Consider the following 19,472-nt stretch of genomic DNA (forward strand, 5'->3'; position numbering starts at 1 on the left):
AGAAAGCCATTTGTGATTAATTTCAATCGAGATTAAAAAATACCAGATCGGGGTACTTCATTTTGTCTTCCTGATGTTCAAGATTTTTTGTTCCAAGCTACTTCAAATGGGACAGGTTCATCTCACAAGATCTACAATATTTTCTTTGCTATAGCAGACCATTTGGGGCCCTCTTTTATTGCTCTGCCAATCAGATACTGCAATCCATCAGTGTAGGATAAGAGTTACTGCAGCCGTCATAAGCCTCAACAACCTCACGGTATGTATGTTGGCAGTCGTTCAAAAACTAACATGACAGAGATAGTTGGCTGTGTCATCTTGATCATTAGTGGCTTTGGAATAAGAATGCCTCTGTGCTGTGGGGCACTATGCAGTACGGATCCATGGACTTATGTTCTGGCTGCTTTGAAAGATTGCAATTGTCTGACCGAAATGACCTTGAGCAGGTGAATGATATTGCAAAATCTCTTGAGCGAGACAGGGATCTGTCTTGATCATTGGCCCAGATATGTAGTATGATTGTGTCCCAGGTATTTGGTTAGTAGCTGGTAGTTCTTCCTACCTCTTCCAAATCAAGCCAAGAAATGCTACTATTTGTGTAGAATAGGTATTGGGGCAGACGACAGCAAGGGTAGAGAATTTGGGATTCTTCTGTTGCTGCTGAAGCACAGCTCCCAGCCTAATTTAGCTACTGATTTAACCAAGGACAATAAACTGCATAATATGAATAGGTGATTACACAAAAATAAAACATCTTCCCTCCAGTTTTTAATTTTAACATTGGCTTTATAGATAAAAAGAGACACTTGGTGTTTTTGTCTTTCAAGAAACAAAGTCCACCGATTTGACGTGTACCTGTAGGAACACATAGTTCATTCAGTATTGTCAGCAACTATCATAATACAGAAAAATCTTGTATGGTTTATGTACATGGAACGGAGTACATGAAAATTGCTAATAGGAAAATTAGTGGTGTGACATACAAAGAGAGATGTGCTGGCATCTGCACATTTAAAAAAATAATAAGTCACTGTGAAGTAACCAACTAAGAGATGTAGACAAATGCTTGAAAGTTTAGCCTAACCAGTTCATTGCTTGGTGGTTTTGCATGAACTAGGAAAGCTCTACCCATATTAAAGATACCTTTGTTGGTGTTTACCCTGTTACCTCAGTTTTCTCAACTGTTTTGCTCTCAAGGCAGACAAGCACCACAGAAAGCAATGGTTTTGAAAACCCCTAAAGTTTCAAAGGAGTCATATATTTCAAACAGTAACTACATCACACAACGACGCAATTAGATTTCTCTTTCAAATACACAACACTACATACACAATGTCACCCATACTGCAATCCTGTTTGTGTTCAGATAACTATTTAGACCATGAAATCAGTTTTTCATGGTACATAAATCAAGCTGTAAAACTTCATAAATTGCTTGACTCTGACTATATGACAAGTAGAGATGTACATCAACACACATCAATATGGTGTGTTGGGATCTTCGTGATGCCTCTAAGATAAGGCCAATTACTATATCCGTCTTCAGGCCTTTTTAACAGTTTGCTGGTATGCTGTGATAGTTTTAAGAGCACAATTATCTACAGAAATTTCTATTTCATACTGACATACTCCATATACTTTAATCTTGAGGAGAAAAAAAGTGTTTTACTGTTTTTAGGTAGATCTAAATTCCCTCAGAAGCTTTCACCTCACTATGACATCACACAATGAGAGACCTCATTGAGAACATGACAATGCAGTATGATTGTGAATTTCTCTGAAGTAAAGAGGATGGTTGAAATATCCTTGCTGTATATGTAAGTTCACTTATTTCCTAAAACATCCTATTGTTATTCTTAAATTCTCCCTAGTATATGATATGATCTTGCGAAAATTAGCTTGCCAAAAATGTTCTGAGCAACTGAGCGTTTAAAAAACATTTTAGCTTCCACACAAATATCCAGGATGTACTAGTTTGGAAAAAAAAAGAAGCTAATCTTTGATTTGAAATTATTGCTTTTTCATAACAGGCTATGCAAAGAATGCAACGTAGATCCTGACAGCGGGTTCCATCTTGGTCTGATGGGTTGAGTTGTCAAAGACACCTTAAGCCCCCTACTTGCTCAGAAGATGAGAAATGATGTAATTTTTGACTACTCCAGTGGGCTTTGGTACTCTTTATAGTGCTGCAGCAATCGAAACCCTGGCTCCAATTTCTATAGAGTACATTATTTCTGAAAAAGGGCAGATTGGTTATCTAGAATTTCAAATAAAAACATTTGCATTTTGAAGTCAGAGTTCAAATGGGCAAACTCTTTGTCTGCTGTTGAACCAATTCCACGGCTCTCAATTTCCATCACCTCCCTTGCTTGTGAATCGTAACATATATAGAGACTTTTCATTTGCTTTTTTTCCTCCTTAAGAACGAAGACAGCAAAGAGAAAGGTAGAGGCAGAGAGGGAGATGTTGCTGCTCAAGATCCCATTTCTGTGCTCCATTCTTGGTTGGATGGAAGGAACAGATATTATCTGGCCATTCCTACAAGGACTGTAGTCAGGACAATCATGGGTCATTCTGAGATTGGCTTTTAACATTTTTTGTACTGTCACTTCTAAGAATTTCCTCCACTGAGGTCCTTGTACCCAGAAAGCTTCTAAATATGATTGATAAGCTTTACATATCACCCAACATAATAATCTTGAAAGGCAAAAAAAATAGCACAACTTATGAATTTTTCCTGCCCTTCCAACGAAGGACAGATGGTATATAGAGGATTACAGGTTCTTCACCTTGACATGATAATCTAACTACACACTACACTACACTTCGCGTGAACTTCTTAAACTTTCCAGTCTGAGTCTAATCTTTTTTCCCACCATACACTCCTGATGAAGCCTTTTCCCTAGTATTTAACTCACTTTTTAGCTCCACCTCAATCTAAATAAGCTGCCCAACCAGGGGTCATTCAGAATCATCAGAAAGGCTGCTGACAATGACATCCTGCTCCTTAAAAAAAAAAAAACCCACAAAATTACAATGTCATAAAAATTGCCTAGGGTAGAAAAGCTGTTACTGCAGGGAAGAAGGAAAATGGTTCATAAGCAGCCCTTTGCAGCTAGCCATTATAAAAGAAAGGATGAATTTGTTACTCTTTGATGCCCTCTGGAGGCCCATCAGAATACTTTTGCCCAGAGAAGGGCTATGTTTCTGCTACATCAGAGGTCAAGGAAATTCAGCTATTGGTCTTTTTGCCCTGGGGCAATTCTTGGCAGGAACTTTCTGAGCCTGAAAGTTCTAATGTCTTCTTGTAGTTTCAGGTTTATTCAGAAGTCAGCATCTTGCTTGCAAGAGAGATGGAGGGAAGGAAGAAGTGGGGAAAGCAGACTTTTTAATGAGAGGGCCATTGGTAAGAACAAGCAAAGTAAGCACCTTTAAAGGAAAAGTCCTGCAAAAAAAGTGACCAAAGAGGTCCTATCAATTAAGAACGGGAAGAAGGATGGGGAAGTGTTTTCTAAGAGGGGTAGAAGCATAACAATGAAGTCATGTGTTTTGTTTTCCAAGCAAGTAAGATGATTTTTGCCATTCTTGATCCTTTTGCCACATCTGTACTCTGCTGATCCTGCTCATTAAATCCATCCAATTAATCCATTTTATCCTACAACATCCCCATTATTTGGAAGGATTAGATATAAACAGATGTCAGTCCCATTATAGCATAGGAGATCAGAAGTACTGAGAAGGCAGAAGTTCATGGACTTTGTTCATAATAATGATTGTCATAAGAAGTGACCATGCCCAAGATCTTTTTTTTTTCATCTGTATTTACAGTCACAAATTACACCTGTTTCTGTATAAACCTCCTATAATGCATTGCCTAAACTGGCTATTGGGAGTTGAAATCAAATTCACTTGAAGGATTTCAAACCACCAGTGGTGTGGTGCTACAATAAAACATAGGGTTTGGCCAATTTTCACAAGATCAGTTGTGTAACTATTATTTACCTAACAACAATAAATAGCTACATTTATAAACAGGAAACATCAAAGAACTACGGTGTTTTCCCCTAAATAAGACCATGTCTTACATTTTTTTGAATCCTGAAATAAGCACTTGGCTTTATTGCCATGCACTCAAAAGCCCAATTGGGTTTATTATCAGGGGATGTCTTATTTTGGGGGAAACAGGGTACTTTAGTTGTTTCATATCCTTAACTCAATATGGAGGACATGTTTATAATGCTTAGGGATACTCTATAATTAAAAAGCTGTCCTGCTTTCTACTATCCATTTGGGGGGACTGGTAGTTATCAGAACACAAGTGCAATAAAGACCAAGGTTGTTATTCTTGATAATAAAAATGGAGCGAATGATTGCAAGTTACATGTTACAGTTACACAGTTAAAACACCACAGATGGGTGAACTGGTCTTATTAGATTCTTCACTACAGATGCAAAACTGGAAAAAGAAATGTTAAGGTGTACAAATGCGATGAAAAGACAGTGAGCATGGTCTGCTGTGAAGACTCCATGCTTGTCAAAAGAAGCAAGAAAGGTTGGTTGTATCCTGCTCAATTTGTGACACAGATGTGGAAATTGGGTAGGTCAAGAGAAATATAAAAGTGAGTTGAATGCCCTAGGAATGGGGTGCTTAAAATATATGTGAAGTCAAACACAGAATATAGAATGAGTGCACAGAAAAGTAAATAGACATTGCAAAAGAAGTATGTGAAGATGGCTTGGTCATAGAATGAATGAGGATCAAATCTCACACACATACATACACAATAAACATGAAGGGTGAATGGGCTGAGAAAAGAGGGAAGACCAAGACAGTGATTGAATGGAATGGTTTTTTTTTAAAGGAAGGCAATACAGAAGGGCTGAAAAGAGATAATGAATTGAGGTCAATGGCTGGATCAGAAATGCAGAGAATGTAAACATACAACTGTTTTTTATCCAACTGTTCAAAGGGTAACTAATTTTTTTAAAAAATAAAGCATTTCTATAAAGGGGAAAGGAAGTAAATACTATCCAAGCACATACATGTCTAACACAAGAATAAGGTAGTCTTCTGTTGATTGGATATTTTGGACTACAATTCCATAATATTTTACCACCAGGAACATGGGCTGCAGTTTATGGAAGTAAATGCAAAGCATCTGGCAAATACTGGCTTGACTGTCACCTTTCCTAAGGATACTAAATGCCCCCCCTTGATAGCAATTCTGCGCTAGCTATCCTACTATGAGGAAACTACAGGAAATCAGATTCTAGGAAATTAATTATAATAGCATTGCAATTACAAGCCTGCGGGAGGCTTATTGTTTCCAACTTTGCTCCAAAGTACAAATCCAGTGAACATTCGATAATTTAAGTTCATAACTAAGCCGAACAGACATCATAGGAACTGAGAGGTCATCTGTTTTAAAATCTAGCAATTGTTTGCTGAGTAAAATAAAAACCCATTTGATAGAAAATGTGGATAAAAGAAAATCCAGAGTGTAAAATGACATGTTTTATATTGATTACAGTGCCTAAGAGACCCAAGAACTGATACCAACAGTTTCCTTGCCATTATGCCTTCACTCTTCAGTTTTATCCAGTCATAGGGTAATGCAGAAATGTCAATCTACTTTTGACTGGCAAACCTATAGGGGTATGTGTAAACGTGGCCCTTTAACCAAAGGAACTCAAATGACTGTCTTGAAGATAAAGCACCATAACAGTGTGAGCTCTTTGCAACTCATAAAGGATATTCAGGTTGATTCTAGTTTCCTATTCCACAATCTGGGTATAAAATTTATATACAAGGTGTCTACGTCATCATTTATACCAATGCAGTCATAAGGGTTTCCCTCTTTGCTGTATGACTGAAATAGCTTCAATTTAGCCATCTTTAGATGAAACAGGTCTTTGAATACCAGATTTCTTAGCCAGAGGAAGGCTGGTAATTTTGGAGTTACTATCTGAAACTGCTGGATGTGTCCAGGTGGCAAAAAGCTGCACTAAGTTGGTGAGCAGGTAGTAAACCTGGATAAAAACCTTGTTAACAGGTTTTATTGGTGTGCTTTCTTTTTTCTGCACTACATCGACATGAATTACACTTTTCTACTTGTATATTGTGTTATTAAAATGTTTAAGTTTTATGGAATTCACCTTCTCAGAATACTGAATGGCACAATGTAATATTACAGAAGACTATGGGAAAATCAACACGTGAATGGAAATGCAATCATCTTAGTACCATTTGAAACAGGATGCAATTTTGTGGTGGGGAGAGGCGGGCAAACCACTTTCACATATGGTCATTACAATAATGGAGTATAGCATAAATTTGGTACATCTATTCTTTACAAAAGTACTCTATCTTTTGTGCTTTCATCACATTAGGTTTTAGGTAGTAACATCTGCTCTCTTCAAAGTGGCACTGTGAATTATACGCAGACATAATCTGAGGTTGCCTACATTGTTTATGACTTTCAGAATATAGGTGTTGAAATTGCCCAGCATGTCTAATACAATTTTCAGGACAGAGCTCTCTGTTGCCAGTCAATAGTTCAGGGAGGCCATCAGCTCAAAGCTTGACCAAAGTTGTAATAGCTCTTTAAGGATTGGGATTTTTCCTGAGCCTAAATGTTCCATATTTTAGAACGGATGCATGTGGGAATATTTATTCCACCTTCAGGGTCTTAAATCTTTTAAGTCATGGATTTTCTCTCCACCCACACATGTAGGGAGTGGAGCAAATTTCAAAATGGATTCTTTCAGTGTTGTAAAGAGAAGCTATTGTTTCTCTTCCATTCTCACAAACCAAAAGACCATAATCCTGTGTTCTTTAAAAACAAAAATAAAACTCTTGTTAGTTTTCTTTCTTCTGGCCAAGGAACAAAAGTGTCATCCAGCAATAACCTTCAAGGCTATGTAAATCTCTAAGAAAACCTTCTCCCCTATTGGCCACCCACACAATAAGCCCAGAAACCCTTGTATCTTTCCTGTACGTGCCCCAGAAACTCTTGCCATCAGCCACGTCATAACATCACCTTCTGAAACCAACATGGAGCAGCCAAGTTCAGGGGTTTTGTTGAATTTTTTGGCTTTATGGAAGGTGTGCTTTTCTTTCCCAGCCCTGTTTCGTGGTGTCTGACCACTCAGCACTGCAGGAGGAGAGGGTGGCAGGTGCTCTGCACCAGAGAAAATAAGAGTGGAATCTTGAGAACCAGAAGACTCTTTGGACTTCAACCTCACTTGGACATTTGAAGGGAAGTCACCACAGGTTTTGTTTTAAAGTACTGCTTAAATCTTATGTCTGCGTACCTGCACAGCAACAAAAAGATAAACATTTGTTATGTATAATATTAGGAACATTTTGTCCACATTCATTTTGTAGTATGTGGTGCTATTGGATTCCTACAAATGGAAAAATATGCTGTGTGTATGTGTGAGTGTCACATGTTTTTGCTGAATTTGAAAATTAAGGGAGAATAGGCTAGATCTATTTCAGCCTTGTTCTGGCCTCATCAGCCAACCGTACCCTCACTGCGACTTGAACTTGCAGCCTTTGCCTTGTAAGGCAGAGAATTAACCTCTAGGCTACAGTATCCAATCCCTTCAGCTCTGTACCAGAGAAGGGTTACATGTTTTTTTTTAATGTATGTATGTATGTATGTATGTATGTATGTATGTATGTATGTATGTATGTACGTACGTACGCACACACACACACAGGTCAAAAAATAAAGGGCACTTAAACAACAGAATATAATTCCAAATAAATCAAACTTCTGTGAAATCAAACTGTCCACTTAGGAAGCAACACCAATTGACAATCAATTTCACATGCTCTTGTGCACATTCAACTTTGTACAGAACAAAGTATTCAATGAGAATATTTCATTTATTCAGATCTAGGATGTATTATTTGAGTGTTCCCTTTATTTTTTTGAGCACTATACTGTATATACAATAAATAAATATATACATACATACATACATACATACATACATACATACATACATACATACATACATAAATATATGCAGATATCCTTTCAATTCAGTGTCTGTTTTCTCACATACATCTTACAGTACTTCAACATTGAATTCATACACTGATACTTATCATACCTTTATATCATTCTTACAGTTTTTATAAACATGCTTATTTTGATAATCCACACATGATGCTCATAATAGGATAATTTTACATGCAGTTGTAAAATTATCATCAGCAATAATAATGTGTCACAATGAAAATATTAAGCTAGGACTTGAAAAGGGTTCCAAATGGCTGAATGATTGAGACTCACTATAGACATTCTTTGAATGCTTATCTCAAACATTTCGACCTCACTTTTGATTTCAGGATGGGCTTAAGAGCATTATCAACTAAGTACAGTAATAAGAAAAAAAGATAAAGGCCACATCCTAAGATCACTTTTACCTACGAGTAATATAGGTGATTGGGAATGTACATGTAAACTTGCAAAAATTGCAGGAAATCTGAAACGAACAGTTGTCCAATGGGTCACAAGTTAACGGAGGACCATATGAAAGAAAGCAACGCAGGTTATTCATTTATACGTTTGGTTTCATTTTATCTTTCTCTTCATTTCATCTACATTTAATCAACCATCGTAAGGATTATAATATGAAGCCCATAGTTAGGAGATATGTGAGACAGAAGGTTGAATGATATCAAGGGAAGAATCAGGAACTTCTATTAAAACTGATTCTTCACCAATATTTTCAAAAAGTTATTTGTTAGTTCATTTTTTTCTCATAATGCATTGAGATTTTAGGTGTCTTACCACAATGTAGTGTAAGTTTCTCCAGCTCACCTTTGAAAATCAAAATGTCATTAAGCTTCAAAATATTTTAATCATTGCCTTAAAACTCATGAAAAAAGGCAACCATCACGAAACTCATTAAAAAGCACAAATTTTTGGATGGCATAGAACTGACAGGTCATTAACACTAAATGTGTTTAATTTCTAGAATGAGAGATTAATTGTTTGTTTGTTTGTATGTATGTATGTATGTATGTATGCTGGTCACTCCAAAAAGGACTCAGAAAGGCTGAGTATTTAACTACTAGTTTAATACTAGTAGTAGCTTAAACTCTAACCAAGCTGGAAACCTGGAAACTCCCACTTCTGTTGCTAGAATGATAAGGTAAACAGGCTAATCAAGACTTTAAATCATTGCAAGGTTCTCACATTACTTTTATGTAAGTAAATGTCACAGGTGCTCTCAGGTAAGTCTTATATGACTGCAACCAGAACATTTTATGATGATCAGGATTCTGAACCAACATAGCAGACTAAATGTCACTGGCATCTCCACCTCCCTCCCCCATTCTGGGCAGACAAACAAACAAACAAACCACTAGCATCTTGTTTGTATCCTGTCAGCGCAAGTAGAAATGACTCACCTGGCAAAATTAAAGTCTATTGTAGAGAATTGGGCTTGGATCAGGCCCCAGCAAGCCCACAGAAAATGGGAAGCCTGAGAAAAGTCAACAAAATAAGAAAGGCGCCTTTGAGAAGTTTGAGTGGACATGTTAATATGTAACAACTTAACCCTATATGAGTGAAAGTATGCACTTGCACACATCCAAGGAGTTTTCATTGCATTTGGTACCTGCAGAGTAAGTTATTTACAAGTGGGGAGGGAGGCAGGGAGGAAAAAATCCTAGGACAGAAAGGCAAAGCAACAGTTAATATTTGGGAAACTTGGGAATACATAGAACTGTGATAAGGGAACAAGCTAAAAACCACTACAGAATGAACAGAGTCCTGAGAAGGGTGAACCACTATAGCACAAAAATATCTGAACTGGGTCCACCTAAATTTGTGGCCATGTGGCTTTGACGTTCTTCAAAATCTTATCCTGATCTAAATTAAACAGGGAAAAATGACAGGGAATAATACATAGATCAATGCAAGTAGAAGCTGACTTTTATAGTACCAGTCTCCACTCTTAGGCAAACAAATTTGTTGGCTTGGGCTTAGGCTACACAGGGTAGAATAAATAGTTACAGAACCCTGGGAAGAGCTAATAGATGAAGGGATGAAGAGAGATTAGAAAACAATTAGTACGGTGCTGTGGCCTTCTTTTTAATTAATAAATTACTACAAATATAAAAAATGGCCATTGGGTTAATGTGACTTGGGCGGCCTCATTTTTCAGAGCATGCAATAGTCTCTCTTGTTTTATCCACCCTTCGATCATTTTGCAAATACTCACCAAAGCAAACTGGTTCACTTGCACATAGAGACTCTCCAGTTCTTCTTCACACACCGCTCCGCTCCCTCCTCTGCTTTTGTTTCCTTCTCCCTGGTCCTCTGGACCGAGTTTCTTGTAAGACTGCAGGTAGTACCTCAGCCATTGCAGCTGGACTTCCTTGCACGGATATAAGCTGTAGTTGACTTCATTGAGCCCTGGGAGCAGAGAAGGCGAGAGGACTCGATCAGACTGGATGGAAAAGGGTTAAACCGAGTCCAGTAAATACCTAGGCTTAAATTTAGCCAGACTGATGGGAAGTTTGGATTGATTTTAAGATTTGTATACCCCAATGCATTGCTTTATTGTTGTTGTACATTAACCCTGCTGTTGTGTTTGCATTTACTATATACTTATACTGTTTTGGGTGTAACGAAATGTAACAATCAGCATGTTGTGGTTAGCTCTGGCCCAGCTCCTGCCCCAAGGACTGTGGATGTGGGGGAGACATCCACATGCTGCAGGCCTGTTTTGCCCCCGGTGGAATCTGATGATGAAGGCTCCTCTGACCAAGAAGACATGAGTGACAGGGAGGAGGAGAGTGTGGTAGACAGCTCAGAAGGAGATCAATTATGTAGCTCCTCCTTGGATTCAGAACAAGAGTTAATGATACAGCCACGCATGCGGAGAGCGATGCATAGGCAACAACAACTGAGAGATTATTATCAAAGAAAATGAGGCCACCTGTGGTTGGGTGGGGCTGTGGTAATTAGGGAGGCTGCTATAAATAGCAGCCTGTGGGTTTGGCCATTGTGGAGGATTATCTGATCCTTGTGTTTTGTGCCTGCTTTACTGACTTTGACCTTTTGTGTGCTGATTTTCCCCCCGCTTTGAAACTAAACCAGAGCAAAGTGTGTTTCACTTTGTGAAAGAAGAAGGACTGTGAATTGCCTCACAGCTGCAAGATAAGTATCACAGAACTGATAAGGGACTTGTACAAACTACCAGTTTGTTTGGAGATGAGGGCTCTTTGCTATACAAAAAGAGGGCTTAGTTTAAGTGAATTTTCATCATAAAGAACATTGTTTTGAATTTTCAAACGTGTGTGTGTCTGAAATTTGTACCTGTGAATTTTTGGGAGGAGTCTACCAGAGAGCCCAACAGAACACAGCATGTAGCAAAAAGTAAACAAAACAGAAAAAACCCCACACTCATCGTAAGAATCCCTCAAATGAGGAAAAGTCAATTAATCACAAGTTTCAGATCCGCACGACAAATAATCTACAGGATCTCAAATTTCATTTTGGGTCATATAGCATAGGAGCAGGGTTAATAAGGAATTGCAGGCAATAAGGTTATAGCAGAAGAAGGAAAAATAAGTTTGTAGAAGGAAGGGCTTCTCTTATGGTTTCTGTCGTTATTTGAGCAAACTGAAGGAATTTGATTGATGGAATCAAGGAGAGAGATTTAAGAGGTTGAGAATGGGAACAAGTAAATACTGAGAGAAGTCGTCTAATGGATAATCTGTTGTTTCATACTTATGACTGTTACTGAGCCCCAAGGTCACGTGATCCCCTTTTGTGACCTTCAATGGGGAAGCCAGATTCATTTAACAATTGAGTTATTAACTTATCTATTGTGGTGATTCACTTAACAACTGTGACAAGATAGGTCATAAAATAGGACAAAACCCACAACATATGTCTCCCTTAACAACATAAATGTTGGGCTCAATTGCAGTCGTAAGTCAAGGACTATCTGTATAGGGTTCATATAGAATTTCTAGGAGCCCGTGCTGCATGGGAGGAAGCAAACTGGCAGCAAGGTAAGCCAGAACCCAACCCTGAATTAAAACTATATATCTGGAACAATCCTTTCCAGAAAAAAAAAATATTTGTATATTTATTAGAGCATAACTATCCTTTAAAAAAAAAATGCACAAAATGGTATCAATTGAACAATTGAAATTCATTGTGTAATTAATCCAAACTTTGAGTGGAATCTGCATTGGACTGGATTGGAAATATTAAAAATCCATCTGTCAGAATGCTTTTATGATCATAATGGATAGTATTCTAATCCTTAAACAAGCCATAACTAAGTTGAACATTGATTTTTTTAAGATTTCAAAAATAATCTTGAAATGAGGATACTGACAATAGCACCTAAATTATCAAAAAAATCTCAAATGATTTAATATGCCTCCTGCATTGTTTTTTATTATTATTTTATTATTTATTATTTTATTACCTCCATGATATTAACCATTCAATTGTGAAAGTATCTAAGGCTTCTAAATCCTTTGCTGGCATACTTCTTATACCAGAGGTAGCAGATCACATGAAGATACATATGAATAAAATCCATTTATATCAATCAGCAGGGCTCATATAGGGTATTAAGAAAGAGAAAGAGAGACAAGAAAGAAAAAGAGACAAAATAACCCATCCAGTCACATCATCACCCAGCTACTCCCACCCAGTCATATGACCATGAAACCATGCCTGCCGAGTCACATGACCAGGAAGCTACATTCACCCAGTCACATGACCAGGAAGCCATGCCTACCCAGTCACATGACTATTAAGCCACACCTACAATTACATGATCATTAAACCACACCAACAAAATAAGTCATGGCCACAGAACTGGTAGTAAAAATATTTAGAACCAGCGAAGGGCTACCAAAATGTTTACTACCACACTGTGGTCATGGCTTATGCAGGATGCCCTGCATTTTCTTTCAACTTCTTTCAGTGCAAATTGGATCCTCTGGGGGGAGCTCCATTTTCGCTATCCCACCCCTGTTTAGAACCCACCCCTGCTACATACTACATCCACCACCCTAGCCTTTCTTTCAGGATTCCTGATATATGTTATAGATTATAAATGGTCTCACAAGGGAGGAAACAGGCTTTGAAATATTCTGGCTCAAGCCATTTATAGATCTAAAAGAGCAACCTTGAACTGAACTTAGTAAGCATTAGAATGGGAATAACTGTTCTAAGCCTGGTAATAAATAGCTTCTTGTTGCGGTTAGCTCTGGCCCAGCTCCTGCCCCAAGGACTGTGGATGTGGGGGAGACATCCAGATGCTGCAGGCCGGTTTTGCCCCCCCCCCCCGGTGGAATCTGATGATGAAGGCTCCTCTGACCAAGAAGACATGAGTGACAGGGAGGAGGAGAGTGTGGCAGACAGCGCAGAAGGAGATCAATTATCTAGCTCCTCCTTGGATTCGGAACAAGAGTTAATGATACAGCCACGCATGCGGAGAGCGATGCATAGGCAGCAACAACTGAGAGATTATTATAAAAGAAAATGAGGCCACCTGTGGTTGGGTGGAGCTGTGGTAATTAGTGAGGCTGCTATAAATAGCAGCCTGTGGGTCTGGCCATTGTGGAGGATTATCTGATCCTTGTGTTTCATGCCTGCTTTACTGACCTTGACCTTTTGTGTGCTGATTTCCCCCCGCTTTGACACTAAACCAGAGCAAAGTGTGTTTCACTTTGTGAAAGAAGAAGGACTGTGAATGGCCTCACAGCTGCAAGCTAAGTATCACAGAACTGATAAGGGACTTGTACAAACTTGTAAGGGACTTGTACAGTTTGTTTGGAGATGAGTGCTCTTTGCTATACAAAAAGAGGGCTTAGTTTAAATGAATTTTCATTATAAAGAACATTGCTTTGAATTTTCAAACGCGTGTGTGTCTGAAATTTGTACCTGTGAATTTTTGGGAGGAGTCTACCAGAGAGCCCGACAGAACACTTCTAAAGCATCTACAAAATGTTATCTGTTACACTATTATGCTACAAGAATTTTCCAAATCCTTTTCAAAATCATCTTGACAGGGAACAAGGGATTGGAAGCTAAGTGCCAGTACCTCAGTATATATTGTCAAAAGCAACAACTGAAGGATATTTGACTGGTATGAGGCTTCTTTTGTTCCCCATCCAATTTCTTGCTGATTTCAGATAGAGGTTTAAGAATTTTCCTAGAAAAGACAAGTCTGAATTGTCCAGCCAAAGTTTAATTATAAGACACAGCTGTCAATTATCTTCTTCACTGGCATTAAGCAGATATTTCTGCTTTTTAAAGGATAATATAAAGTCCTGAGGGGCAGCTGTGAAGTCGAGCAATATCCAACATTGCGTTCTGGAAACATTTAATCAAATGCTGCTGGAATCAGTGCAAAACAGTGCCCCCAAATTCTATATATCTTAGAATAGTGATGGGATTAATTTTTTTTACTACTAGTTCTGTGGGTGTGGCTTGGTGGGTGTGGCGTGGCTTGGTGGGCATGACAGAGGATGAATATTATAAAATCTCCATTCCCCTTCCCACTCCTGGGAGAAGGATACTGCAAAATCCCCATTTCCTCTCGATCAGCTGGGACTCAGTAGGCAAAGAATAGACGGGGGCTGAGCCAGTCAGAAGTGGTATTTACTGGTTTTCCGAACTGCACAAATTTTTCGCTAATAGTTCTCCAGGACTGTTCAAAACCTGGTGAAACCCACCTCTGTCTTAGAAGGTTTGTTGAAAGTCCTTTAGCAAAATCAAAGAAAACCCTGTTTTCAGACAGTAGACCAGAGATCTTCAAACTTGGCAATTTTAAGACTTGTGGACTTCAACTCCCAGAATTCTCCAGCCAGTGTAGCTGGCTAGAGAATTCTGGGAGTTGAAGTCCACAAGTTTTAAACTTGCCAAGTTTGGGGACCCCTGCAGTAGACTATCACACTGAGCAAGCTTGTTTGTCTTCTCCAATCATGTCCATTCTGTTCTAGCACCTAGTGTAGAAGAAGCAAATAGCCATGCAACCAAGAGTTTCTTCTGAAGAAGTGGCATGTTCTGCCAATGGAGTTGGGCGGCATATAAATATCACAAAATAAACACTGCACGAATCTTTTCTAACAACTTTTGCATTTTCCTTCTAAAAAATCTGAAAAACCAGTTTGACCCAGCTTAGATTTCATGATCCTTACGGAATAGATATGGTACATGCTGAGATGGTAGCAAACCTAATTAGCCATACAGTGATTTCCTGTGTGGCGTGGCTTGGTGGGTGGTTTTTAAAAAAAACACCCTATTCATCAGAGAATTAATACAGAATGGGTAATTACATGCAGTTTCTTGAAAAGGTTTTTAAAACCCATCCTTAAAACCAAAATTGCTGAAGAGAGGGGTGGTGGTGGAAAAAGAGCCGAGATGATGCAGTGGGTAGAGTGCAGTACTGCAGGCCACTAAAGCTGACTGCTAGATCTGCAGGTCAGCGGTTCAAATCTCATCACCAGCTCAAGGTTGACTCAGCCTTCCATCCTTCCGAGGTGGGTAAAATGAGGACCCGGATTGTGGGGGCAATAGGCTGGCTCTGTTAAAAAGTGCTATTGCTAACATGTTGTAAGCCGCCATGAGTCTAAGGAGAAAGGCGGCATTAAAAAAATCGAACGAACGAATGAATGAATGAATGAATGAATGAATGAATGAGGGCAAGGAAATAATCTTACACTGACCTAAAATGGCTGTTTAAGATACTATTATTTATTTATTAAAATTTATTGGCTGCCTAACTCCAATGGATTCTCTAAGCCAGTGATGGCGAACCTATGGCATGCATGCCCAAAGTGGCATGTGGAGCCATGTTACCTGGCATGCGCAAGTCAACATGAATGTGAAAGCCATGTAGCCTGGCATGTATCGACCATTCCTCTTCCAGGTTTCTGGCGTGCATGTGCACATATCGATCAGCTGGCTTTTGTCCGTGCAGCACTGCCGGAAACTGGAAGAGTTGTTCTGTGAGCATGCACTCTGACCAGCTGATCGGTGCGTGCGCATGTGCGGCAGTAACCGGAAGACTTGCACACCAGAAACCAGAAGTAATTTTTTCAGTGTGTGCATGCCCCCTGGGCAACTCCTTTTCCTGGTTGGGGCCCAGACCAGCACATGCGCATGCAAAGTGCTCCCTTTCGGGCACTCGGTGCCAAAAAGGTTCACCATCACTCCTCTAAGCCATTTATCATCATGGATATTCTTGTTTTTCAGCAATTTGTAATTTAAAGCAAACTTTCCAAAATGTAAGAATTACTGTAGTATTATTCAAGCTTCCATTCTTTGAATCTGCTGGCAAGCAACAGTGGAACTAGTAGCCCAGAAACAACTCTCACATCTTGGAGCATAATAAGTCAGCAAAGTGAGTGATCTGCAGCTACTTGGCAGCCGGTTAAAGAGCAGTGCCTTTTGCGAGTAATGAATTGCTGTTGTTACTATTGGAGAAAAGTTATATACAGTGGTACCTCTACTTACGAACTTAATTTATTTCGTGTCCAGGTTCTTAAGTAGAAAAGCTTGTAAGAAGAAGCAATTTTTCCCATAGGAATCAATGTAAAAGCAAATAATGCATGTGACTGGGGAAACCACAGAGAGGGTGGAGACCCTGTTTCCTCCCAGGAGATTCCTAGAGAGGCCCCACAGAGGCTTCTCCCCACTTTTTCCAGCCCTGTTTCCTCCCAGGAGATCCCTAGAGAGGCCCCACGGAGGCTTCTTCCCACTTTTTCCGGCCCTGTTTCCTCCCAAGGGATTCCTAGAGAAGCCCCACAAAGGCTTCTCCCCGCCTTTTCTAGTCCTGTTTCCTCCCAGGAGATTCCCTGAGAGGCCCCACGGAGGCTTCTCTTTGCCTTTTCCAGTCCTGTTTTCTCCCAAGAGATTCATAGAGAGGCCCCACGGAGGCTTCTTCCTGCCTTTTCCAGTTACAGTTTCATAGACTCGGGTTTGTAAGTAGAAAATAGTTCTTGAGAAGAGGCAAAAAAATCTTGAACACCTGGTTCTTATCTAGAAAAATTCGTAAGTAGAGGCGTTTGTAGGTAGAGGTACCACTGTATAATGTATTTCAATGTTAGATTGAGTCTTCGGAGAGGGGCGGCATACAAATCTAATAAATAATAATAATAATAATAATAATAATAATAATAATAATAATAATAATAATAATAATAATAATTATTATTATTATTATTATTATTATTATTATTATTATTATTATAGATACAACAAGATGTTTCCTGCTTTTACAAATGTAGGAAATGCGGGCGGGGTGGGTGGGGAGGATATCCACTCACCTGCAAATTCATTAAAATGATTCCCAATGTCATATGCTTGATAATTGTAGCCAGTATATTCATAATCTATGAACCGTACATGACCTGAAAAAGTAAAGCCAGAAATCATTGCAAGTTAATTTCTATAGAGGTTTCTTCTAAAAGAAAAATAATAACAATATGCAATTGTCATTTTGATCTTGAATACTGTTTGAAAATTAACCAACCAGTGCTTGGTTTGCAAGTATTATGCATGTATGACAACAAGATAACAAACCTTCGGCTTTGTTGTAGATGATGTTCTTGCTCAAAAGGTCATTGTGGCAGAAGACGATTGGAGACTGAAGCTGGGAGAGATGTTCTTTCATCCAATGAATCTCTTCTTCTAACACCTCTAGGCTAGGAATCTGCATTTCCTGAAGGAAGCTTTTGAGAAGAAGAAAACAAAGTGATGCTACGTCCACTGGCATACAATAAACATTTCTTATTGCTAGAGCAGTGTTTCTCAACCTTGGCGGTTTGAAGATGGGTGGACTTCAACTCCCAGAATTCCCCAGCCAGCTTCAAACTGCCAAGGTTGAGAAACACTGTGCTAGAGTCTTTAAAAAAAAATTAGTCAGATTTGTGAGACAAGGCTCACTTTTTCTAGCTGCGGGCACCAATTAGGAAATAGTAATTATCTATGGAATATATAAATATGAATGTGCCAAATAAATATTTAAAATAGTAAATTTTCATAGATGAAAATTACTGTATTTTTCAGAGTATAAAACACACCTTTTTCCCGCTTAAAAGAGGCTGAAATGTTGAGTGCGTCTTATACTCCAAATGTAGCTTTTTATTAAAAAAAAGTTATTTTACCTGGAATTTGATGCATTTTTGGCAAACTCAGATTTCACAATATTAAGGTATTTGTACAATCTGTGCCAAAGACAAGGCTTCGGTAGACTCCCGTTGGTGTGAATCCTGTGCATTTTGGCCATCTCCTGGGCTACTAGCCTACAATAAATCACAAAGAATGAACAATTCAAGAGCAATATACTACTTTTACTGTAGCAAAATAGGGAGCCAGGTTCGTGTAGTGTCTAAGGTGCTGGACAAGACATGGGAGATTGGGAGCTTTAGCTGTCCCTTATCCCTGGAAGATGTCTGGCTGACTTTAAGACAGCTCCTCTTAGACCAAGACAATGGGCTACTGTACAGAAAACAGGAGAAACTAACGTCCTGTATCTTACTTTGAGTTGTACAAATTAAAACCACAACAGATGAATTAGAACTGCATACAAAAGATAATATGGGGGTTCTGAGCTTGGTTGTTTTCTTTCAAATGTTTTATTACCAAACTAGGAAACATCATCAGTACTAATTTGGAAAACCCAGACAGATCTGAATTAATTTATGTTTGTTTATGTAAGCAGTTTGTCTTCAAAATGGTCCCTAATTTAGCATATATAAAAAAAGAAACACTAATGTATCTCATTCATTTTCTGATGACTGAAATGGGTCCACAAAAATCAGCAAATATTGTATTCTACTTTCTGTATCCCAGTTCCGATGAAACTAGGATGACAACATATCTTACTTAATATGCTGGATAGGTGGATGCTCTATAATATCCATTACCAGAACATTCCCCAAATTTATTTTATTTATTTATTATTAGAGTTAGAAGGGACTTTGCAGGTCATCTAGTCCAACCCCCTGCTGGTGCAGGATACCCTACATCATGTTAGTCCATTAGCAGTCCAGTCTTTTCTTGAAGGTCACTAGTGTTGGAGCGTTCACTACCTCTGCAGGCAAGCCGTTCCACTGGTTGATCGCTCTCACAGTCAGAAAATTCCTCCTTATTCCAGGTTGAATCTCTCCTTGGACCCCTTCCAACCATCGCTCCGTGTCTGGCTCTCTGGTGCTTTGGAAAATAATGTGTCCCCCTCCTCCCTTTGGAAGCCTCTCAAGTATTTGTAGACTGCTATCATATCCCCCCGGACCTCCTCTTTGCTGCAACCTTTCCTCGTATGTCTTAGTTTGTAGTCCCTTTATCATTAGGGTTGCTCTCTTCTGCACTTTTTCTAGAGTATCAATGTCTCTTTTGTGGTGTGGTGACCAAAACTGAATGCAGTACTCTAGGTGTGGTCTAACAAGGGCACTATAGAGTGGTATTAGC

General features: G+C 38.9%; 1 protein-coding gene across 1 annotated transcript in view; it reads right to left on the reverse strand.

Annotated features, from left to right (window-relative positions):
- Positions 1-5,495: 5,495 nt before the first annotated feature.
- The window catches only part of ETNK2 (ethanolamine kinase 2), a 36,804-nt gene continuing 22,827 nt past the window's right edge, over positions 5,496-19,472 (reverse strand). Inside the window, exons 3-8 of the mRNA XM_070745438.1 lie at positions 18,170-18,307; positions 17,586-17,734; positions 17,330-17,413; positions 10,246-10,439; positions 9,431-9,504; positions 5,496-7,314 (exon numbers count right to left, since the gene is read on the reverse strand). Of these exons, the coding sequence (XP_070601539.1) occupies positions 7,242-7,314; positions 9,431-9,504; positions 10,246-10,439; positions 17,330-17,413; positions 17,586-17,734; positions 18,170-18,307 (712 nt within the window). The 3' untranslated portion in view covers positions 5,496-7,241. The remainder of the gene's footprint in view (positions 7,315-9,430; positions 9,505-10,245; positions 10,440-17,329; positions 17,414-17,585; positions 17,735-18,169; positions 18,308-19,472) is intronic.

Source organism: Erythrolamprus reginae, chromosome 3, assembly GCF_031021105.1.
Source record: "Erythrolamprus reginae isolate rEryReg1 chromosome 3, rEryReg1.hap1, whole genome shotgun sequence".
In the NCBI taxonomy this organism is placed as follows: domain Eukaryota; kingdom Metazoa; phylum Chordata; class Lepidosauria; order Squamata; family Dipsadidae; genus Erythrolamprus; species Erythrolamprus reginae.